The following is a 24381-nucleotide window of genomic DNA, read 5'->3' on the forward strand; positions in this document are numbered from 1 at the left end:
ATATATTAATAGATTTATAAAACCTATATATTTTTATATATTTATAGATTTATACAGATATCTACATATTTATATATTTATATAGAGTCATATAGATACATTTATAGTATACAAACTTATATTTATATGTTATTACTATATATTTATATAAATAAGTTTATATTATATATTTTATATATACATATATTATTTATATGCTATATAATAATACAAGTATATGTATTTACATACATATCATATTCATATACATAAATTATACATTTATAGGTAAATATATATTAAAAATAACATCTATTGTTTAAAAATAAACTAATATAATATAGAGGATATATATAATACGTAGACAACAATATATTATGTAATAATTACATATATTACATAATTATTACATATATTATAACATGTAACATATAACATATATTACCCATATGTACATAATTACACACATTACATAATATATTGTAATTATATTATAGAGAAATACAGAATACATATATGAACACCGGTACTTACATGATCATAGCAGCAAGAACATGCATACATATGTTCTATCTCACTAGGAACTGTGTGAAAAAGAAACTGCTAAATTAGATTTTACCCAGTGCACACGACAGCGGGCGTCATTGGTAGTAAACGGTCAGTAATAGTCTCATGAAGACGGACGGGGGGACGGGGAAGGTGTGCGGTCTTACAGAACCCACCACACGCCCTGTGGGGCTCATATGCCAAGCCCGGAATTCGGCAGGTGTATTCAAAGGTGTATTAACGTGCTTGGTTATTCGCTGAGCCCCCTAAGTTTGTGGGTGGCTTGAAAGTTAGGGGTCCTCATGTGCCGGCCTCCACAGCTTCTCAAAGGGCACAGCCCACGTGCCCCACCCAACATGCGAGGCATCCCCTGGGAATCTCAGAATTGTTATTCGGATAAGCACCATCACCATTTTTAAACACAAAAGTTAGTCTTGGTGTCTCTTCTCCGAGACGTCCTTCCCTACGGGGCTGCTCGGGCGTTGTGCACAAAACACACAGACAACAGCCTGTGTTTGTTGACGAACCTGTTGTGAGATCTCGTGATGAAGAGACAGAAGATGCCGGGGGGCATTGAGGGAGGGGAGCCTGTCCTGTTGCATGAACAGTCACCTGAAGGTCAGACACACAAAGGGATGGATTTGCTTGTCCTGCTTGTCCCCTGTCACACGGGCTGCTATTCCGGTTCCCAAGGTCGACGCTGTAGGGGGGGTCTGGGTTGACCTCCCCCATCCCCATCCACATCATGGACCCTGCCCCAAATGCGTATGCATCAGAGTCCTCCTCTGTGGATAGCTCAGGATGCAGAAACAGTCCACGGAGGGACAGACGGTGTCTAGACATTCCTTTGACAGAAAGCACCCAACAAGGACGGGACATTTACCCACAGGGGGCAGCGAAACGGGCTGGTCAGGGGCTGCAGGCAAAACCCAACACTGTCACCTTGAACTGGAGACCAAAGAGGAAGCAGGGAGATGGGACCATTGCAACGCCAGCCGCTTCCTCCAGCATGGGCACACCCTCTCCCTTGCTCCGGCTCAGACCTTGGGTTGATAGCTCATATCCACGTCCAGCGTGCTGAGAACACGCTTTTACCCTTTTTTGTCTGGCTTTTCCCCCACAGCGGAATGTGAAACCTGCAAAGATAAGGGGTGTGTCCCCAGTGCTTGCAACAGGGACACATAGGAGAAAGTCAGTAGGTATTTCTTAGTTGCATGCGTGCTAAAACGAATGAATGAATGTGTTTCGTTCTGCCCAGACTGCCTGCCCACACACTGGCAGGGGAGACGGGTTTAAACACATAAACAGATGTAGGGCTTTAAAAATATCCATGATAGGGACGCCTGAGTAGCTCCGTCAGTTAGGCGTCTGCCTTCAACTCAGGTCACGATCTCAGGGTTCTGGAATCGAGTCCCGCATCGGGCTCCCTGCTCAGCGGGGAATCTGCTTCTCCCTCTCCCTCTACTGTTCCCCCTGCTTGTGCTCTCTCTCACTCTGTCAAATAAATACATAAAATCTTTTTTTAATTAAAAATATACATGATATACTGAAATATTACAGATTGTAATATACCAATATTTGGAAGACCTCGGTACAGCAACGTGTAAGCAGAAATGAGAAAGCCATCCTCTTTATTTAGGAAGCCAGGTATTGAAGAACTATGCAAATGTGGAAAATAAGGCCGCTCTTGCCCCTCCCCTCAATTTTTGTTCAGGAAGATGTATTTATTTTTCCACTAAAAATGTGTGATTTGGGTAAAGCATACGGGCTTCTTGTAATTACCTTCAATGTATTAAGTAAAGAAACACCTAAAATTTTTCAGTTACTATTTCTAAGATGGAAAATATAGATGTTGACAACCCATGTAAACAAATGTCCCGGGGTTCCCTGATCATTTTTAGGAATCTCGAGGAGTCTTGTGGCCAGAACGTTTGAGAATTTCTGCTAGGTTGTATGAATCAGGATGTTGAAGTCACTAAAAGCCCATCTCAAAATGGGTCAATCCATAAAGAAAATATCACCTAAGAAGACCTACTGAGGTTTGAGCCTCTGGGGTGGAGTGATTTGAGGATTCAATAATTTCCTCCGGTGTCTGGCTTTGCTGGTTTTGGACCTCACTGTTGCAAGGCATTAGCCAGTTTTATTCATGGCCACAGATGGCTGCTGTAGCACCAGCCATCACAGCCTCATCCATTAATATCCAGGGCCCTAATTAAGAGCATTTTCTTTCACTTCCTTCTTTTAAGGATAAAGATTTCCACGTGGAAGCTACCAGGCAACTTCTCAGCCTTGATTGACCCACAATGTTCCACAGCATCCCTCACCCAAATCAATCAGATAAAGATGCATGAATTATGGAGGAGAATCAGAATCCCAGCTATGTCTCTCCCAGTTACCACAATCCTACAAAGTAAAAAATCCAAGGCTTCATCTTATGTATTTAGTTAGTTCTAAGTAATCTCCATACCCAACGTGGGACTCGAACTCACAACCCTGGGATTAAGAGCCACGAGCTCCCCCGACTGAGCCCGCCAGGGGTCCCTCCACGGATTCATCTTCAACTTCAGCAGGTCTTTTTTCCATGTCTGATGTTGAGTCGGGGCAAAGGAGGGATTGAAAGTAAACCAGTAGCCTAACCTACAAACATTTTGTCTATTGCTTGTATCAAGTGGTTTGCAACTGTAGCTCTTCATACATGGCGATGTGTATGTTTACAAGCGGGTAATATATGGATAAATTGTTGCAATCATGATGTCCTGTTTATAATGGCAAATAAATTGTTGCAATCATGATATCCTGTTTATAATGGCAAATACCATCTCTCGATCTCTTGCTTGTCCTTTTCAGATTAATTCATTGGCCTTAGGTCACAAAAGTGTGTTGTGCAGTCAAATCGGTTGGTGTCTTTTTCGTAGTTTCTGGGTTTGAAATCTATCCCAACATATGGTTATTATGGTTTAAAAAAAGAAAAGAAAAGAAAGTTGTATAATGGACCTGTGGCCAGGACTGGGGAGGCTCGCCTGCGGCTTACTGCCTTCTGCCCCGGTTTCTGAGCACAAATTCAGAGTACCAAGGGTCCCACGGGGCAGGCGGGTGTGTGGGGCAGGGGTGAGGTCACGATGGAAGTGTGTGTTGGGACACGCGGCAGCTGCTGGGACGTCTGCAACCTTCTGTTTGATCATCTCTGCAGTTTCCCCAATTCCCTCTGGCCACCATGCATCTTTCTCCACCTTCTCCTGCCACATCCCCACCTGGTCCATCAATCAGAACAGAGCTTGTTGCTTGAGCATGCATCATGGGAACCCATCCGGTCCCCAGACTCCGTTTTCTGATCCCAGGGTGCCCGTAGGGAAGCCAGAGGATGTGTGTCCCTCACAGCTTCCCCAGAGGACTGCAAATGTTGCCTGCTCGGGGCTGACCCAGGGCTGGTGAGTGGGTGGGAGGCTCGGAGGCTGGGTCAGGGGCGATCCTTCCTTCTTTCAAACCCACATGCACCTGCCATTGTTTCCTGTTCTGCCGAGAGCTGCTAGAACACCAGCATTCCAACTCTGCCTTCCGGAGAGCTTAGGGGGGTAACAGGATACAGAAGGTTGGTGTAGGGACAGCAGAGCCATGCGGGCTTTCTTCCCCAAGCCAGCAGGAAACAGCCATTCACCCCTAACCCTCCTATGCTCTCATGCAAAGGCCATCCACTCCTGCTCTCAGGTCCTGTCTGTGTTTTGGAAGCTGGGGAGGGAGTGCCCCCAGCAGCTCGTGGTGGAGACCAGGGAGGCACTCTGGACCCTACGGTGAACAGGATGCCCCACCCCAGCAAGGCTGGTGCCTCTGAGCAGCGAGACCCCAGCAGGGAGCTGGCATAACCTGACTTTTGCCCCTGATAATTCGCCCAGATGCCCAGGATGTGAATGTGTGCACAAGCCAGAGCCTTGTGCTCTACTAGGAGAGAGATGTGCCCACCCCTGGAGAGAAGGGAGGCTGCCCTCTGCACAGTCCATCAGCTACCAGGAACTCCAATGAGCATGCAGACCCCAGATGGTTCCTCCTGCCCTTTGTCTTGATTGTTCCACTCAGACCCCTGAGACATATGTCAAGGAAGCTGTGGGGGAGACCAGGGAAGGGAACACCCTCATTTCTTCCCTCAGGGCAGACGGTTCTGCTGGGTTCAGCCCCAAACTGGCTTCTACCCAGAAGGTTCTCTTGCTAAAGGACAGGGTTTCTCAATGAGAGGCAATGTCTGGAAACATTTTCTGTTGTTACAAGTGGGGGTCTGGTGTTCCTGGCACTTGATGGGTGGAGACCAGGGGTCATGCTCAGAGTCCTACAAGATGCACAGGACGTCCCACCTCAAAGAATGGTCCAGCCTCAGATGTCAGTCCTGCTGATGCCAAGAAACACTGCTTCAAAACAAGGGACTCTATCCAGCCACCCAATATCCATCCATCCATCCATCTCTCCATCCATCCATCATTCATCCATCCATCAAAACATCTGTCCATCCATCCATCCATCCATCAAAACATCTGCCAATCCATCCATCCATTCATCCATCCATCCATCCAATCATCCATCCATCCATCCATCTCTCCATCCATCCATCATTCATCCATCCATCAAAACATCTGTCCATCCATCCATCCATCCATCAAAACATCTGCCAATCCATCCATCCATCCATCCATCCATCCATCCAATCATCCATCCATACATCCATCTCTCCATCCATCCATCATTCATCCATCCATCAAAACATCTGTCCATCCATCCAAACATCTCTCTCTCCATCCATCCATCCATCCATCCATCCAATCATCAATCCATCCGTCCATCTCTCCATCCATCCATCATTCATCCATCCATCAAAACATCTGTCCATCCATCCATCCATCCATCCATCAAAACATCTGCCAATCCATCCAAACATCCATCCATCCCTCCCTCCCTCCATCCAAACATCCATCCATCCATCCATCCATCCATCCATCCATCCATCCACCCACCCACCCATCCATCCACCCATCCAACCATCCATCTGTCCATCCATCCACACATCCGTCCATCCATCCATCCATCCATCCATCCATCCATCCATCCATCCCAGTGGTTAGCACCCCAGGGATGATTCTGCTTCTCAGGGGATCATTGACAATGTCTGGAGTTGTTTCTGGTTGTCACCACTGAGGGAGGAAACAGCATGCTCCGGCACCTGGTGGGTGGAGATCAGGGACATTGCTCCATACCCTACAGTGCACGGGATGCCCCATCTCAGAGAGTGACCTACCCCACATGTCACTAGTGCCAGGTGAAACTCCTGCTGCTGGGTAACTTCTAATCCACAAAAAGGGAACAATCTGGAAATCCATGTAGTAAAGGAGGCAGGAGCTGCCTGGGACATTTGGAAACAGATCTCTGATTACTGGAGGTCTGTCCAGGACCCATTCCTCACTGGAGGGCCTTTGCACACGGTACTCCACAGTTTGCTCACTTGAGGCCAGAATGAGGCCAAACAGAATGAGCCATGGCATGGCTGTAGGGGGACACTTGGTAAATATTGGAGCGAACAGCGAGACCAGCACAGAGCCCAGGGAACCTCCACCTTCCCCTGGAAGCAAGGGGCCTGTTGGGGTTGAGCAGGACTCCCGTTGGACCTGACTCTTCCCCTGTATGTCCAGCTTCATGAGAACATTTCTCCTCTTCCAGGCTGTTGGGCCAGGGATAGACAACAGGGGTAGTGACACCAGAAGGGGCTTGCCTCAGATATTTCTCAGATCTCAATCCTCCTACCACCAGTCCAGGGGCTGCAGAGATTTCAAGGAACCTTCCAGGGGCTCTATAGCCCTGTAGATACCTATCCAGACCCCAGAAGGAGCGAAGCAGGTGCCCACAGCCCATAGTGGGGGCAGAGCTCCATGCGTCTTCTCCGTTTGGACAGACCAGCAATACATTGACGGTACTGTGGGTGTGCATCCTGGAGCCCCTTAGGGTAGAAATGGTCACAATGAGGCGGGCACTACACTCGTGGTTTCCAGGTGGCTCTACCCAGTGCCTGACCTGCTTTCAATTTCTTAACAGCTTTGGGCCTATCTGTGATGTGCGGTGAAAACCCCCACCCGTGCCTGTCCCCTGGTGGGACAGGCTGGCTGGTGGCTATAGATCGAGGTGCCGTCTTTATGGATGGTGGCTTCTAGAACCAGGAGCCCTTTCTTTTTTTGCCTCTGCCCCCTTTTTTCTGACACCAGTGAGCCTGAATGGCTTTGGAGCATGCCAACTTCCTGTTCCCTGTGGGGTTGCGAGTGGGTGACTTGGCACAATGGGGAACCAGAGGAAATCCAGCAAAGTCCTGCTCTGGGGAGGCCAAGATGCTGGGATAATAGGACGAATGTTATAGGGATACTCATACTGTTGCTTGGCAATCTCCCAGTCCGATGGGCATTGGAGGACATCCCCGCCCTCCGGTCCTGATCCTTAATGAGGTTTCCCATCGGCGATGTTCTCTTGGACATTTTCCTCTCATTTCTGGAGCCTCAGTTGTGCCGATTCCCAAAGCGTGGAATGTGGAACCTTAGGCGGGGGGTTCCCTGACACCCCGACGTCTGTGGGGGTTTGGGAGGAGCAGTTTTCATAATAATACAAAGACCTCGTTCATTGGTATGTGTACCGATGTTGTAGACGTGATATGGGGTGAAGCTGTGAGGCAGGTGGCTGGGTTAGAGGGGCGGTGAACCCCCTCCCCCCGGGACTCCTCTGTCCTCCTCCCCCCAACCCCTGCAGGTGACTTTACAGGGCAGGAAGCCCAACTGTTCTATTCCTGAGCAACAGGCACGTCAACCCCCCTGCAGATAGATGTCCCCTGGACACCTCAGCGGGTGGGATGATGACAGTCTGTGGACCAAAGAGGGCCACAGAGAATGAGGAGTTCTGGAAATAATTGCCAGGTCTTTCTGACCACTGGTCCTTGGGCTCCCCTATGGCCCCAGCCAAGCGTTCCCTCCTCCCCATCTGGCCCATCTGGCAGACACTACTCTCCCTCTATGAGTCTCCATGGCTCACAGGTCTCCTGTTCTAACACCGACTGCTACCCTGCATTCTTCTCCCGACCCTTCAAGTGTGTGTCCAGCATTTCCAGCTCTCCTGGGCAGCATCCCTGGGCACCCGCTGCCCCTGTGCACCCCTTTTCTCTGTACATTCAACGGGACTCATGAAAGAGCAGAAGGTTTTAAATTGGCAGCTCCTGGGTCTACACCCAGCCACGGGCCTCCCTGTCCTGCCAGATTCTGGACCGCAGACTTGAACTATTCCCTAAATTTGACTTTTGGCACACCTCCATCCATTCAAGGATGCACACACTCACTCGTTCCCTTTTTCATACATTTAATTGACTCGTGTTCTCGCGCACACGTTCAGTCATTCCTGAATACACGCATTCACTCGTTCCCTTGTTCATGCCTTTAATGCATTCATTCACTCCCGTGCAAACTCACTCATGCACGCGTGGATCTGGGCATTCCTGCAGTCGTCCAGGTACGCGTACACGAACTCACTCATCGCTGCGTGGAGCCCCCTCATTCCCTCCCTCCTGGGTTCCCGCCTTCATTCACGCACGCTTGCATTGGGTTGTTCGTGTCCCTGGTCACTCATGCACATTCTCGCTCATGCCTTCACGCGTGGTGCACCCCCGCATCCGTGCACGCGGCCCGTCACTCACACATCCGAGTGCGGAGCGCACGGTCGCACCCACCCGCTGGCGGCGTCCTGCGGGCCCGCACAGCTGCACTCCTGCACGCGCACACTCACTGGCGCCTCCGCCCATGCGCGCACGGATTCAACTGCTGAGGCGCCAAGGCTTCATTTATCTTGCGATCCTCTCCCGCGTCCCGGCGTGCGCCAGTGCCTGACTCCTTCCTTCGCCCACCCCCGAATGCAGTACGATCCAGTGCGCCGCAGTCCCTGCGGGTAGGTTTCCCAGCGTGGCCTCTCCAGCGCAGCCGGCTGGCCTCGGGCCCAGGCTTCGGGGCCACAGCAAACATTTACTCTGCAGCGGGCTGGGTAAAGGTTAAATGTCCGAACCTCGACACCTCGGGCTCCCGGATTCCGCGGGGAGGGGGCCTCGGGGGCAGGGGCGGGGCGCGGGGTCGGAAGGCGGCCGCCGGCCCAGTACGGCTCTCTCCCGGCCGCGGGACTCGCGGCAGGCGGCGCGCGAGGGAGGCGGGCTGGGGCTGCGGCTCCTCCGTGGGGGACCCGCGCCCCGGAGGCCGAGCGGGGGTGGGGCCGGGCTTCCGGCGAGCGGCCAATCGCGGGGCGCGGGCCGCGGGGCCCTCCCAGCGCCGGCCGGGCCAGAGGCCGCGGGAGCGCGCAGGAGGTGTGGGGGGCGAGGGGTTGCGGGGGGGCTGGGGAGCAATTTGGGGAGGGCGCCCCGGGAGGTGCGGGAGCGCTAGGGAGGCGCGGGACGGTGGGCGTGGCGAGGGCTGGGGGTGCGGGAGCGCGCAGGGGGTGCGGGGGCGTGGAGGCCGCTTGGTCGTGCTGGGGGCCCAGGGGGCGCAGGGCTGCCTGAGAGCCCACCGCGAGGTGTGCAGGTTGGGGAGCGCAGTGGGATCCTCGCGAGAAAGGTGACGGAGCCACAGGGCCAGGGTGAGGCCGGGCCCCCCAGGAGCGCGGAGGAGGGGCGGGGCGCAGCCAGGGCGCCGGTGACTCCGTAGCAGTCGGAAAGTCGAGGGGCGCCGGGCGGGAGCCCAGGACCAACCAGAGTCGGGAGAAAGTGGGGGGCGCAGCGGGGACGCTTCTAAAACCCGGGCGGGCAAGGGCCTGAGGGTGTCCCAGGGCAGGGAGGACAAGCGGGGCGCAGAGGGTTGCAGGAGACCCCGGGGCGAGGACGGGGCGTCGCGGGGAGCCTGGCTGGAAGGCAGAGGCTGCCCAGGAGCCTGGAGGGTGAGGTGCAGGGAAGGGGGTCGTGGGTGTGGCTTCCAGTCAGTGGCGCCCAGCTGACACGGGGCGGGTAGGGGGGCCGTGGGTTGGGGTACAGCTATGGGTGTCTGGAACGCTGAGCTGTCCCTGCAGGCCTGGAAATCTGCGAGGGTCCCCTGGAGACCACGCCTCCGCTAGGCCCTGCCTCAGGCTGCAGAGTTCACCCACCACGCCCAAGAGAGCCCAGGCGCCCAGCGGCCCCACTGTACCCAAACCATGCCCGGTGAGTCTGCAAACGCTTTCCGTCCAACCTCTCTGTTCCGACTGGTCCCTCTGAGATCCATCTGCTCTGGGGAGACCCCCCGCCTTTGCCTGCACAATCACCCCCAAGCCCCTCGTCTCCCCAGTGCCTCCCGAAGGTATCCTTGGGTTTGCAGAGACTGGCCCGGCCAGGCGCAGATGAGATGGGCTGAGTCTCACACCCCCCCTCCCAGGGGTCCATTTATAGGCTGGTCAGGGGGCCTCCAGATTCCTGAATTTCCCTTCTGTAAAACGCAGCCCTAGGACTTTACATGGGCTTGTTTCTCGGGCATAAAATTTCACTGAGTGCTTTTCTGACCCACTGGTAGACAGATGGGAAGCTCATGTCCCTAAAAGTTTAGGAACACAGTGCCTTTGGGGTTTCCCAAGTTCAGACCACAGGCACACGTCGTTATTCCAGTAAAATTGGGATAACTCCCCCCCCACCCCCGTCCCCCCAGCAGGGCAGCGGACTTGAGCTTAGGGCAAGGTTTGGCTGCCACCGAGGGTCAGATTCAGTCCTATGCACCTGCCTTTCCAGGGGGCTTGTGGACATCCGATGTGGACAGTTCAGAGGGCTAGAAATTAGATCATGGGATTGTGGCCTTAACCCGTAAGAGAGAGGCATGTTCTGTTTTTATCAAGAAGAACTCCGCCTCGCACCAGACCAAGACCAGAGGAGATCATCCATGAGGCACCCCCCCCCTCCTTTTTCCAAACAACAGGTAACTTTGTATCAGAGGAGCAATTTGGTAAAATCACACAGCAGTTTCCATGCTGCTCTCTCCCTGTCTGGCCTCAGAAAGGAAAATGGTTGAGGCGGGGCCCGTGGCATGGTTTCCTGTGGTTCCTGCTGTATGAATCTTGTCGGAGGAGAAGCAGAACGGTTTCTCTGTTCCCGGGAGCAGTTTCCAGGTCTCCAGAACGAAAACCACTTTCCCCCCCAAACCCACTAGGGTCCGTATAATGGCAGCATTCAATGAGCAACCTTTGGACGTGTCTGCATCGGCCCTGGAATGTGCTCGAAGACCCGAAGTGGGTATTTGGGGAACAAAAACCACCTTTGAGTAAAATGGCAGGGACCAAGGGGGAAGCTGGCCATGTTATTTCGGGGAGGGGAGGGTGGATAGAAAATGGAGGGAGTGGAGGACGCACAAGGACGAGAAACGGGTAAAAATGAACCTTTCTCCCAGATTCATTATGAAATAGTCAGCCACCACATTCTTTGGGTGGAACTTCATGTTGAGAGAATATCTTTTTTTTTTCTCCTTAAGCCGTTGATTGGAGTACAGCCACTCGTGTTCTGTGTGTTTCCCCGAGTCCTCACCCTGGCACTATGTTGGGGGACAGCAGACTCTAATTACGGTGTCCTTGGACGGTCATGGAGGTTCTTTGATGCCACCATGAGATTTGGTCCTTGGTAACTTCTTAAAAGCAAGACCGTGTGGCCCCTGGAGACCTGTTAATGAATTTCCGTCCTTAAAATCCACTGGTCTGTCTTTGTGCCTCTTCTCTGTGAGGGATCTCACATCGGGTGTGGGGCCCTGGTGGCCAGCCTTCGGACGGGCACATCTTCCTCGCAGAGCGTGAGTTTGCATGTTGGGGTCACTGGAGAGAGGGGGTCTGCTCTCCGGGGTGCTGTGGTGTCAGCCTATTGACAGGACCAGGAATCCATCCTAAGCAAGGACAGAGTTGATGCGCTCTGTAGACCCAGCACTATCTCTGTCCATCCTGCAAATCACGATGTGAGATGGGGCCCACAGGAGATGTGTCCGAAGGATTCTCATTGAATCAAGATGCTTCAGGACAAATACCAGTCCTTGGTGTGTGTCCCTTGGGGTCCCCAAAGCCCTCCCAGATGATGTACTCCCCTCCATGGACCACGGAGCAGCTCTGCTCCCAGGACCTCCTGGCTTCCCCCTGCCTCACACATGACTCGTTTTCACGTGGAATCAGCTGATGTGTTCAAACAAAGTAGGTCTGAAACATGAGATGGTTTGGAATCTAATTGTTCTGGAGTCTGGTTTGATAACTCTCCTGGGAAGGACGCCCATATTTATCAACCATGGCTGAGCCAAAACAGACCCTGCCAATTGTATTGCGGTTTCCTTAGCGATCACGGAGAGGATAAAGGGGTAGGAATAATCTAGTTGGGTATTTTTCATGTCTTCCTGTTACCTTCCATTCAGAAGGACCTCGATGTTCTCTTTTAGAAATATCCAACCAAGATGTGTTGTGAATTTTATTTTTCTTTGAGGAGGATCCAGTTTAAAATGTTGACATAGGAAATATGTAGCCAAGTTACGATGATGGAAATGGAGCCTGAGCGTGTAACCAAGTGATTGCCGTGCCCGTTTTCTCCAGTGTGGGTGTGGCATTACCGGGTCTGCTTCCCAAGTTCAGTGCCCCAATTTATTAGGGTCCTAGGGCTGCCATAACCAATCGCACAGATAGGATGCCTTAGAGAACAGATATATTTTTTCCTCCCAGTCTTGGAAGCTGGGAATCTGAGATCCAGGTGGGGCTTTGGCAAGCCAGGCAAGGCGGAGCTGGGTCCCCCTGAGGTCTCTCTGCTTGGTGTAGACACCACGTTCTCCCCATGTCCTCACGTGGTCATCCCTTTGTGTGTGTGTCTGTGTTCTCATCCCCTCTTCCTGTAAGGACCCCAATCTTGGCAGATCAGGACTCATACCAATGACCTCAGTTTACCTCTTTCAAGACCCCATCTCCAAATATACCCATATTCTGAGGTCCTGGGAGTGAGGACTTACTACGAGTTTGGCCAGGGGAGGGGGAACATATTTTAGCGCATAATATGCACTGATTATAGCAGTTACATTTATGTCCTTACAAAAATGCAGCAAAACCAGTGTATGCATTAACCAGTTTTGGTGACTTTGCTCTTTGTGTTATGTTCTGTCTACTACTTTCCCTTGGGCTAATGCAGCTATACCTTCCTCTTGTGTGGTCAACCATCCCATCACAGGGTGCTCTGTTGTGGACATGGGACTCTCTCGTCACCCTGAGGTCTCTAGAGGACCCCAGTCTTTGTTCCCATGTCTCAGATATGTCCATAGGGGAAGTCTCCTGCCCCTTGAACATCTCATAGATACAGGTAGATAGATACATGGTAGATAAGAGGGATAGATGATTGAGAGATATGATGGATGCATGGATGGATGAATGGATGGATGGATGATAGATAGACACAGGGCTGGATGGATAGATGGATAGATGGATGAATGGATGGATGGATGGATGGATGGATGATAGACAGACACAGGGATAGATGGATAGATGGATGGATGGATGGATGGATGGATGATAGATACATAGACAGACACAGTGATGGATGGATAGATGGATAGATGGATGGATGGATGGATGATAGATACATAGACAGACACAGCGATGGATGGACGGATGGATGGATACGTGGATGGATAGGTAGATATGATGGATGGATAGATGGATGATAGATTATAGATAGATGAATGGATGGATGGACGGATGGATGGATGAATGGTAAATAGGCAGACGTAAGAATGGATAGATAGATGGATGGGTAAATGGATGGATACATGATAGATATGATGGATGGATGGATGGATGGATGGATAGATGGATGGACGGATGGATGGATACATGGATGGATAGGTAGATATGATGGATGGATAGATGGATGATAGATTATAGATAGATGAATGGATGGATGGACGGATGGATGGATGAATGGTAAATAGGCAGACGTAAGAATGGATAGATAGATGGATGGGTAAATGGATGGATACATGATAGATATGATGGATGGATGGATGGATGGATGGATAGATGGATGGACGGATGGATGGATACGTGGATGGATAGGTAGATATGATGGATGGATAGATGGATGATAGATTATAGATAGATGGATGGATGGATGGATGGATGGATAGATGGATGGACGGATGGATGGATACGTGGATGGATAGGTAGATATGATGGATGGATAGATGGATGATAGATTATAGATAGATGGATGGATGGACAGATGGATGGATGAATGGTAAATAGGCAGATGTAAGAATGGATAGATAGATGGATGGGTAAATGGATGGATACATGATAGATAGATATGATGGATGGATGGATAGATGGATGGATGGATGGATGGATGGGTGGATAGAGAGGCAGATACATATATACATACATACTTTGGGGAGCTGCAAAGTTGAGTTTGGAACTTTACTCTCTGAGTACAACCCACAACTCCCAGTGGAGAGGCGAGGAGTTTGCAGACCCTTCTTAATTTGGGAAAGCAGCAGCAGCAGCAACAAGAACGGGCAGACAGGAGCCTGTTGTAATAGGCTTGTTTTGGAATTTACCCCCATGGAATGTATAAGGTCCAGGAGGCCCCCCCCCCCACCCCCCGGGAACCGGGCCTCAGAAGCTTGCCTTTGTCATGTTATATTTAGCGAGAATGCCAGTCCTTCGGGCCCTGCTTGGGGAGCTGCTGGCCCGGGGAGGGGAGGACGCTCTGCTCTTTGAAAAGCAAGGTCTGTGTGTTCTCGCCCTGCGTTGCATGCTGTGAATTTTAATTTCTGCACACAGCACGGGAGCCTGCACTGGATTTCTTTAAACTGCTGTCTCTCTCCCGGCAACACGCTCCTGGGGGAGCAGGAATTAAGCTCGTTGGAAGTCCCCATGAAAGCTACCACCACCACAAGGATGCGCTTAGACTGGAAATTGCCATCAATTGGATCCCCTGTTTGCATTTCCTCCCCTCTGAGTGAGACCCTGTGAAACTGGGCATAGTTTTGTGTTGTTTGGTTTTGTTTTGAGTTGGGCAGACATCTGGATCCTAGCTCAGATAACTTGGGCAGTTGCTTACAGGTTTTGATTTGTTTGTGTCTCAGATTCAGGTGTTTGGGGTGAGTTTTTTTACACTCGAATGCAGAGAAAAGGCATCATGTGCAGGCTCCTTACACTGTGTGTGTCTGCGTGTGTTTGTGTGTTTTCAAAGGGAAAGATGTGGGGGTGCCCAGGGGGTTCAGCATGGATCTTAGAGTCTTGATCTTGGAGTCATGAGTTCAAGCCCTATGTTGGGCAGAGAGATTACTAAAAATGGAAGGAAGAAAGGAAGGGAAGAAAGAAGGGAGAGAGGAAGGGAGGGAGGGAGGAAGGAAGGAAAGAAGGGAGGTAGGGAAGAAGGAAGGGAGGGAGATCGAGAGGGAGGGAGGGGGCAGGAAGGACGTCAGTAAAGTGTTCCCATAAATGTTGGTAAACTATGGAGCAGTTACTTGGTTCAGCTGGTGAAGCTTCAGAGAGGGGTGACCGCCAACCCTGCCATCTCTGATTTCCACTGGGCACGTGACTGTGGTGTTTTTGTCCACACCCGCAGTGTCTGACCAGGCGTTCGTGACGCTGGCCACCAATGATGTCTACTGCCAGGGTGCATTGGTCCTGGGACAGTCCCTGAGGAACCAGCGTGCGACCAGGAAGCTGGTGGTGCTCATCACCCCACAGGTGTCCAGTCTGCTCAGGTAAGTCAGGAAGATGCTCTGGTGCCTGACCGGTTCCTGTGGCTCTTGGAGGTCCCCAGAACTGTCGGTGGGTCTGGAATTCCCAGCAGGCATTCAGTGCTGGTCCACTCAATTCATCATCAAAGGAAGCAAGTCTCATAGAGGAGGTGAGAGGTTTAAGGTTGGAAGCCGGAGCACATTACGTGTGGTTTTGCAGAATCTTGCATGTGCAGAATGGGTTTCTGCATCCTTGTGTGTCTCCGTCCCTGTGTGCGATGTTTCCCGGGAAGATGAGTGGACATTCCTGCACGGGGCTGTGCCGTGTGCAAAGCTGTTTTGTGGTGGTGAGTGCATGCCCTGAGTTTCTCACGATTGTTCAAAGCCACGTCTTGAGATTGCCATGCAGGGCTTGAGATGGGAGGTCAAGGATGAGTCCACGCTTAGGTTGACAGGATGGATGGCTATAGGTCCTTGAGCACGTGCTTGCAATGTGGAGCCCGTTGGCGCCCTAGTTCTGTAGAGCGGGTTGTGCATTCCAGCCTGAGTGTGGGGTTGTTCCCATCTGTAGACACATGGAAGGTGGTGTCCCCACAGTATCCTGCGTGGCAGTAGTTCACTGGGGAGACCATTTGTTCCTTCTGGATGCTCCCAGGTGATGGATGTCATCTCGATGGAGCACGTGCATGGAGACTTGTCTTGAAGGCGGCTGCTGTAGGAACAGAGTTTCATGAATTTGGGGCTTCGGAGGCATGGTCCGGATGCCTGCACTATGGAGGAGCTTCCTGTTGGCCATGGGCAAATGTAAAGAATGATGAAACTGTTTAGTGATAGACGCGTGGGCACGAGGTTCTTCCAGTTTGTCTTGGCTGTGGGCGGCGTGCACAGGGCCGCGGTATTCATGGGTGGGGTGAGCCTTGAAGGGGAAGGGAAGGTTAGAGGAGGCCTTCATGAAGGCAGGGGTTGGCAGATGAGAGTCAGGCTCTGTGTGAGCAGCATTTGAGTACACAGGGAGTCCCAGAGTTTGCAGAAGCCTGGAAAAGTGTGCATGGGCTCATCTCTGGTACGTTGAGGCCCACTCCTGGAAGGGGTTGTCCCAGTTAGCAGGGGACACCAGGAAAGGGAGCTAGGGCAGCCGCTGGAATTCAGTCTGGTTGTAGTAGTCACAGAGACTTCATTACTCAGTGTAAGGACACGGGCCCTGGAGGGGTTTCCTGCTCTGTCCCTCCCTACGTCATTAAACGAGTGATGTCAGGTTTGCTCGGCCAGCTCTCAGGGCTGAGATCTGAAAGGCCACTTCTGATTCGGACCAGGTAGTCTGAAGCAATGAGAACCCACCCACTCCTTGACGAAGCATCAGCCCACTTTTTGTATCAAGGTGAAGACAGAGAAGAATTTAAATCAGCACCGAGCAGATAAAATGTTTCTCCAGGTGAAGGTGGGGACATCATACTCAAGTTCAGGGAGAGGCTGTTCATGAAAAATGTTAGTGCATGGAACACAAGGACTTTGGAAAAGATCCAAGGGGCACTTTTAATAAAATTCATGGAAGTAGAGACTTGTTGATACAAATGGAACTGGTAGGATGGACTGAGTTGAAAAGGGTCCAGCCGTGAACTGAGGAAATATTTACGAAACTATGCACATTTAAGAAGGACCCATGTTATCTGGTATATGTATTTTTTGATTAAGTTTTTTAATATATTTTAAAGAATTTATTAATTTGACAGAATCACAAGTAGGCAGAGAGTCAGGCAGCAAATTTAACAGCAGATTAAAATTACTAAAAAACTAAACTTTTTAGAGACCCCATTCCATGTCATCTTCCCCGCCGACTGTGAGACTCATTGTTATGGAAAATGTCAGAGGCTTCCCACTATTTGAGCAGAAGTGTGTAGAGTAGGAAGGTTTAAAACAGAGGTGAGTCGGCTCCCAAGCTGAGAGCAGATGAAACCAGCTTGGAAACAAGGACGTATATGAAGAAAATCCCCCATGGTGAAGAAACACCAGAAAAAAAATCGGTATCGCCAGAGGGGAGCAAAGCAAATAAAGATGGCAAACATAGATGTCTGTGTACTGACGACTTTCTAAAGTTGCGGTGATCAAGATTTCTGGATACATCCAATAAGCCACCTGGCCAAGTTTATCTGTTATTGGCAAAGGATCAGAAATGATTCTCAAGCATGTAGGTGCTTACGGATTTTGCTACTAAAAGAAAAAAAAATTGTCATCTGCTGGGTGAACATTGTATCAAAAACCACAACTTAATGAGAAAGATCTTTCTGGAAGGACAAGGAGGGGAGTAAAAAAACCTAGTATTGAGGGTAAATAATCATTGTAAATATATTTACAAAACTATGCACATTTAAGAAGGACCCATGTTATCTGGTATATGTATTTTTTGATTACATTTTTTTATATATTTTAAAGAATTTATTTGACAGAGATCACAAGTAGGCAGAGAGGCAGGCAGAGAGAGAGGGGGGAGCAGGCTCCCTGCAGAGCAGAGAGCCTGATGCGGGGCTCAATCCCAGAACCCTGAGATCATGACCTGAGCTGAAGGCAGAGGCTTTAACCCAGTGAGCCACTCAGGTGCCCCTTAAGTTTTGATTTAAATTCCAGTTAGTTAACATACAGTATAATACTGGTTTCAAGTGCACAATATAGTGATTCAGGACTTTGAAACATCACCTGGTGCTCATCATGACAAGTGACCCCCCCGCACCTTATCCCCATCACCTCCTTAACCCATCCCCCACCCACCTCCTCTGTCTGGTATAGTTACCTAATGAACGATGGACAGATCACCTGTAGAAGAAAGGAAAAGCAGAAACAGTCATACGGTTTTCTAAGTGTAACAATCCAGACAAGGAACCCTACATAATAAAGAATAGAATTCCCATTGCAGATACACTGCTCAAGATCCTTGGTGCGCCAACAATCACCACATAAAGCATATTAAAAAACGTTATTTGATATACAAGCAAACGCAAAAAACGGAAGAGGGAGAGTATTTTTATATAGTTTTCCTAGTGTTTAACTCGCAAATGAGGCAGACACGTGAGTAAATTGATCTAATGAATAATGCATGAGGTATCTTTTAAATGTTATGCATTATGTAAATGGTAATCTTTGTTCTCACCAGCCATGGACCACTTAGGAAAATTGATTTTATACTCTCAGTACGAAGAGGCATTTAATGTGGCACTTGGAGCAGGAATTGAATGTTATAGTCTTTGACTATACTGTAATAAAAGTAGACGTTCATTGCAAACCGAATTTAAAACCAGCGTTACCCTTGGACATTTTAAATCAGAAATTGCTGAACACTTCATAAGTGAACAAATCAAACCTTGAATTCTACGGTGCTTAAAATATTCGCAATATGAATGCTACCTATAGAAACCAAAGGGCAGGGCGCCTGGGTGGCTCTGTGGGTTAAACCCTCTGCCTTCAGCTCAGGTCATGATCCCAGGGTCCTGCGATTGAGCCCTGCATCGGGCTCTCTGCTCAGTGGGGAGCCTGCTTTCTCCTCCTCTCTCTGCCTGCCTCTCTGCCTACTTGTGATCTCTCTCTGTCAAATAAATAAACAAAAAATCTTTAAAAAATAAAATAAAATAAAATAAATAGATACCAAAGGGGAAAACTAATGCCATTCCACAGAGAAACTTTAAAATCAGTGAAGAAATAAATTATCGAAGTCAAAAAAATCTTACATTAAGACAAACAAAAAATACAGAAGGCAAACAATACAAAAATTAAAATCAGTGAAGAAATTATACAATTGGAAAAAAAATTAAAACAAACAAAAAATACATAAGTCAAGAGAGAAGAGATTCATAAAAACTGAAAACGGGGAACAGGAAACAAGTCCAAGTGTTGGATTATCTAAAAGTAAATTAAGATGACAGAAAACATAAGTATCCAAAATTAAAGTGAAAAAGTAGTCATTTGCAGGAAACTTCTAGAAACCTCACAGAACACTTTGCTGGTTTAGATTGATGAAATACTTGATCCTTGTAGGGAAACTCAGATGACCCCACATTGATACTAGAAGGCATAGAAAAGACTGTTCACCAGTACCCCAGGGTAGAAAGCAGAGAATGTTATCAAAGGCTTATCTAGTAGAAGGTCCTGATCCTGGGCAGTTATAAAGAACGTTCTGTTATGTTGGGTACAATGAATGGATTTCCATGTGATAGGAGCTATCTCAGAGCTGAGGGGAAAAAAAAAAAGAAAGAATGTGTTCATTTAATTTAAGAAACCATCCTAATCTTGATACCCAAACTTGATTTACAGGTTTGGTTGTGTTTTACATGTAGATGAGAAAAGCCTCGACATACACAAGAGTAGGAAGACCATGTGAGGTATATCATAGAGAAATGTTGCCCTAAAGAAGACAGTTCATGACCTTTGTATAATTCACCACATGCATGTGTACCAAGATGAATTCAGGTAGATTATGAGTGTAAAGGTAAAATTTTTAAAGGATAGAAAAATCTTAGAAGTCAGTAAATCAGAGTGTCTCAGCCTGGACAGTACTGACATGTGGGGTTGGATGGCTCTCTGAGTTGGGGCATCCTAGACACTGGAGGGTGTGGAGCAGTGTCCCTGGTCTCCACCCACCATATGCTGGTAGGATCACCATCCACAACCAGTGTCTCCAGACCTTGCCATAGATGGGTCATTCATCTCAATGACAGATTCGTTCATCTGAATGTGGGGAAAACTGTCTTAAATGAAAGCAGAGGAGGCCACCAGGACCTCTATAGGTCAGAAATACTATGTGTAAAAGTAAAAGATCAAACAAATCAACAAAGGGACACATTTATAAAATCTATCCTGGGGAGGAGGCTTGTTGGTCTACATAATATCCAAAGAAGTCCTCAAACCAAGCATCACAAATGGACGGATGAATCTCACAATGGTGGAGGGTATGAACCATCAGTATGTCTATGGGAAGTATTTATGACCAGCTAGGTTGGCAGCTGTCTTTGTAAATGTTGGTGTTTTGGAGGGCAGACCTCTGTCTTTGACATCGAATGACATCATTAGACTAGAGGCAAATTGGCTAAAACCCATTTTCTCAAAGTGTTTCAGCTTAAGCAATCTGTACAGTGTATTTCCTCTTGCCAGAGATGAGCTCTTCGGCTCTAGAGAGAAATGCATCCCTTGTGTCCAGACGCCTGACCTTCAGAGTCAGACCGGAGGCTCCAGCAGATGCAGAGCAGGCACGCTGACCCTGAGGGACCAAGATGGGAAACATGGGGTCTTTCTTGGTTGCGTACTGGCCCATCATTCCCCCTCGTGATTGGAGGAAGTCATACTTTTTTCATAGAATGGTCCTGATAAAGCCAAAAGGACCCCAGAAGAACACACAACTGTCCTCCATTCCTGTCTCTTCAGGGTCCATAAAAGCTGTCCACACCGACTTCCTTCAGTCTCCTGGCCTACTTGAGATGAACTGTAAAATATTCAGAAACATTCAGGAATCCTGGGAATGTTCAGTATTACAGAATGAGTTATCATTTATAGGACCCATTACATACTTTGTAATCACTGGGAGAGCTGAGGAACAGTGACCGATGGTCCAGTGACAAATAGTGACAGGTGACCGAAAGTGACCAAGGGTGTGGGTATGAGGACCACCACTCTGTTTTTCCAGGCAGTGTGTTTCAAGGGCAGAGTGGGGTAATCTTTCTGCAAAAAGCTTCAAATTGTAGTTTTGAGATTTCATTCCCAGCCCAGGCACTTATTTTGAGAAAACAGGCAGAGCTGAACAAAGGGATTTGGGGACATACATCACAGTCTATTTGTAGCAACATGGAGTGATATTTCTTTTGCCTTCCACCCCCCCTGCCCCCGCTCCCGGATCTTTATACAACCCTAAGGATGCCATAAATTCCATAAATAACTGGGTTAAAAGCAAGGGAACCTTGGCGATGAGATAGTGCTTTCTCAGAGATGTAGGTACTTTTAATAGCATTTGATGAAAAAGCACCAAAAAATATAAGATACAAGCTGGTACAGGATATAACAGATAGATCCTGGAAGCACCAACATCTGCTTCGTAATGGAAGTTTCAAAAGGAGTGAAAGAGAGAAAACAAATTGTAGGAATTAACTCCTCTCCTATTTCGGCTCTGAGCATGCTGCCCCTTGAGTGTCAAGCAGAATGAGTGGACACACATGTCGATACCCAAGGGTGGTGTTATCAGAGCACCAAGAACAGAGAAAGGCGCTAAAAGCATTTCAGCATCGGTCAGGTTGAGAGAGCAGACGTCTCAGATTTTCTGGGCAAAGTAATTTCATGTGTCTGTCTACAAAAGTATGGTTGACGTAGCGTAGTACATGAGTTTCCAGTGTATGGCACGGTGATTTGACATTCTGTGCATTATAGAATGCTCTCCACAAGTAGGGTCACCGTACAGAATTTTGACATTATTATTTCTACATTCCCTGGGCTGTACTCTTCACCTCTGTGACCTACTCGATTATAATGGGAAGTCTGTACCTCTTAATCCCTCCCACCTGTTTTACCCCTCCCCCCACCATCCTCCCCGGGGGCAAAATAATTTTCCAATGAGTTTTCTGTATCTAGCCAAATCTGTGCAATTCAAAAGCAAATTAAAGATGTTCCGAATACATAAAAGCTTGAAGATTTTACCCATGGATGATGTTTGGGAACAGAATTCCTTGAGGATATCCTCAAGCACAGTGAATTGTGAATCCAAGGAAGAAAAACCTCCAAGGAAGAAAAACTTACAATAAAGATGTAACACCAAGCCAATAATATGAGTAGAACTCAAAGTTAATTGTAAATGTGTTAAGGCATAGTTATGAAAATAATCTGGGATTTGCACTCCACGCAGAGGTGATGAGGGGGACAGAGGGAAGGGACAGAAGTAAACATCGGCTGATGTTCCTGTCTCATTTGGGGTGAAGATAGAGATGCTGACTGCCTTTACATTCAGTAGAGAATATAAGTTTAAATATGTGTGTTGAAAGTCAAGGGTGGTAACCATCAGAAGACTAGAAAGGATACGTACAACTTCCCAAGCATTAATGCAAAATGCATGGAATGGGGAAAAAAATGTAATCCTTGCAGTGGATGGTGGGAAAGGATTAGAAAGAAAAAGAGACTGTTACACACTAAAAAAAAGGGGGAGGGGAGATAAAACCGCAGGACTCCATTCGAATATATCAATGATTATACTAAAGGTGAATGGGTTTAAAACCCCATTTAAAGGACAGAGAAGTAGACATAAAACCCAGCCATATCCTAGATATGTACAGGAGGCAACTTCAATCACAGCACAGAATGTTGAAAATAAAGGATACCTTTGATAGTATATGATTCTGTTCCCAACCAGGACTTAGTTATTATACCTGCCTTTGTGACTTTCCAACTATGACCTTTTCTCCTTCTTTCCTTATGTGTCATGACCTTGATATTTTCAAGGAGTACTAGTCATTTGTTTTATAGAATTTTGGGGGCTGGCATTTGTCCAATATTTTTTCAGTAGTAGATTGAAGTTATGCCTTTTTTGGCAAAAAAATAAAAAAATAAAAAAAAGCCCTCAGGAGTGATGTAACTTTTTTCAGGGCCTCCTATCCAGGAGTATGTGATGTTTTTGTGGTCTGTTACTGGTGATTTTAACCTTGATCATAGCATTAAGGTATTATCTGTGGGGTTATGATTTTTGTCTTTGTAATTGATGGGTACCTTGGAGCAGATACTTTCAGCATATGAAAACATGCTGTTTCTTTCAAAACCTTTACCCATTAATTTTAGTATCCATCGGTGAACCTTGTCAGCAGTCATTATTACGGTGGTGTTAGCCTAATGGTGATTTTCTATTTCCCTCATTTCTAATTCATTTTGTATTTGGAATTCTTCTTTAAGGAATTTGCTGCTCCTTCTTTCCCACTTACTTATTTATTCAATTATGTTGTTATTATGGACCCATGAATATCCATCTTATATTATGTTTGTTTGTTTATGTTTTCTGTTTGTTTCTTGTTTGTTTGTGATTTGTTTTGTTATTCAGATTCCTGATTGGTTCTCTGTATCTTTTTGACATGCCCTCATCTTTTTTTGGCTCTTAATTTTTCATCATCACAAGGCATTCCAACCTATGATGAAGTCGAATTTAAGTCAAAAAAAAAAAAAAAGAGAGAGAAAAAGGAATAGAGGAAAGTTTCATTTTGATAAAAAGTACAGTCTTTCAAAATTTGAGTCTTTAACTTGTATGCAACTAACAATGTAGGTTTTGAATACATAAAGTGAAAACTGATGGAGATGGTCGTAGCCATCTGTCCAGTTCTCCCTGCTCAGCGTTCATTCCCATGGCCCATGCCGTTTTCAAAGAGAATTACCTTCCTAGGGGATGACTGGAATCACTCTACCCAACACAGTTGTGTACAGTTGTCAAGATGTCCAAGTTTGCGTAAAGTTTAAGTGTGAGTGGAAAGTATGCAAACTCCATGGGAAAAATAAAGCCTGAATGTGAAGATTGCCATGATTCTGATGGGGTTTTGGATCTATGCTTCATGTGGGTGAGTAGCAAAGGGCGTCATCTTGAAGGGGTAGGATGTCCTGTGTTGAATGTTCCCTTGCTCTCCTAGTACCTAGTGTGTGTCTTTCCAGGGTTATCCTCTCGAAGGTGTTTGATGAGGTAATTGAGGTGAACCTGATCGACAGTGCAGACTACATCCACCTGGCCTTTCTGAAGAGGCCTGAGCTTGGGGTCACCCTCACCAAGCTTCACTGCTGGACCCTCACCCATTATAGCAAGTGTGTCTTCCTGGATGCAGATACTCTGGTGAGTACAGGGGGATGATGAGGACGAGACGCTCTACTTGATAAGGGACCCCTCAGAGATAATGCCTTTTCCTTTGTAAGGAGGCTGTTAGTGTTTCCGTGTGGATTCCCAGCACATAACATGCATCTCTATCACCAGCATGGACATTCAGTGCATCAAAATCAGCTATAGCATAATGCTAAAACTACTCTGACCCTGCCCAGGACACTAACAGATTTGAAGGCATGCTGCTTCCCTAGGAGGGCTTTATAATCACATGATCTTATCGACACAAAAATAGAATAATTAGAAAAAATACTTGGCTTTGATTGCATCTTGACTTACATACTTTGG

General features: G+C 47.9%; 1 protein-coding gene across 7 annotated transcripts in view; it reads left to right on the forward strand.

Moving 5' to 3' along the window:
• The first annotated feature begins 8360 nt into the window (after window positions 1–8360).
• Window positions 8361–24381, forward strand: part of GYG2 (glycogenin 2) — a 34549-nt gene continuing 18528 nt past the window's right edge. For 4 of the 7 annotated variants that reach the window (XM_045994386.1, XM_045994389.1, XM_045994392.1 and 1 more), the window contains exons 1-5: window positions 8752–8881; window positions 9577–9706; window positions 14181–14261; window positions 15107–15248; window positions 23874–24048. In XM_045994386.1, coding sequence (XP_045850342.1) covers window positions 9700–9706; window positions 14181–14261; window positions 15107–15248; window positions 23874–24048 — 405 coding nt within the window. In that variant the 5' untranslated portion in view covers window positions 8752–8881; window positions 9577–9699. Of the gene's footprint in view, window positions 8476–8751; window positions 8882–9576; window positions 9707–10679; window positions 10759–14180; window positions 14262–15106; window positions 15249–23873; window positions 24049–24381 lie in introns of those variants that run through there. The other 3 variants (XM_045994387.1, XM_045994390.1, XM_045994391.1) reach the window with 3 other exon arrangements.

This window comes from Meles meles, chromosome X (assembly GCF_922984935.1).
Source record: "Meles meles chromosome X, mMelMel3.1 paternal haplotype, whole genome shotgun sequence".
In the NCBI taxonomy this organism is placed as follows: domain Eukaryota; kingdom Metazoa; phylum Chordata; class Mammalia; order Carnivora; family Mustelidae; genus Meles; species Meles meles.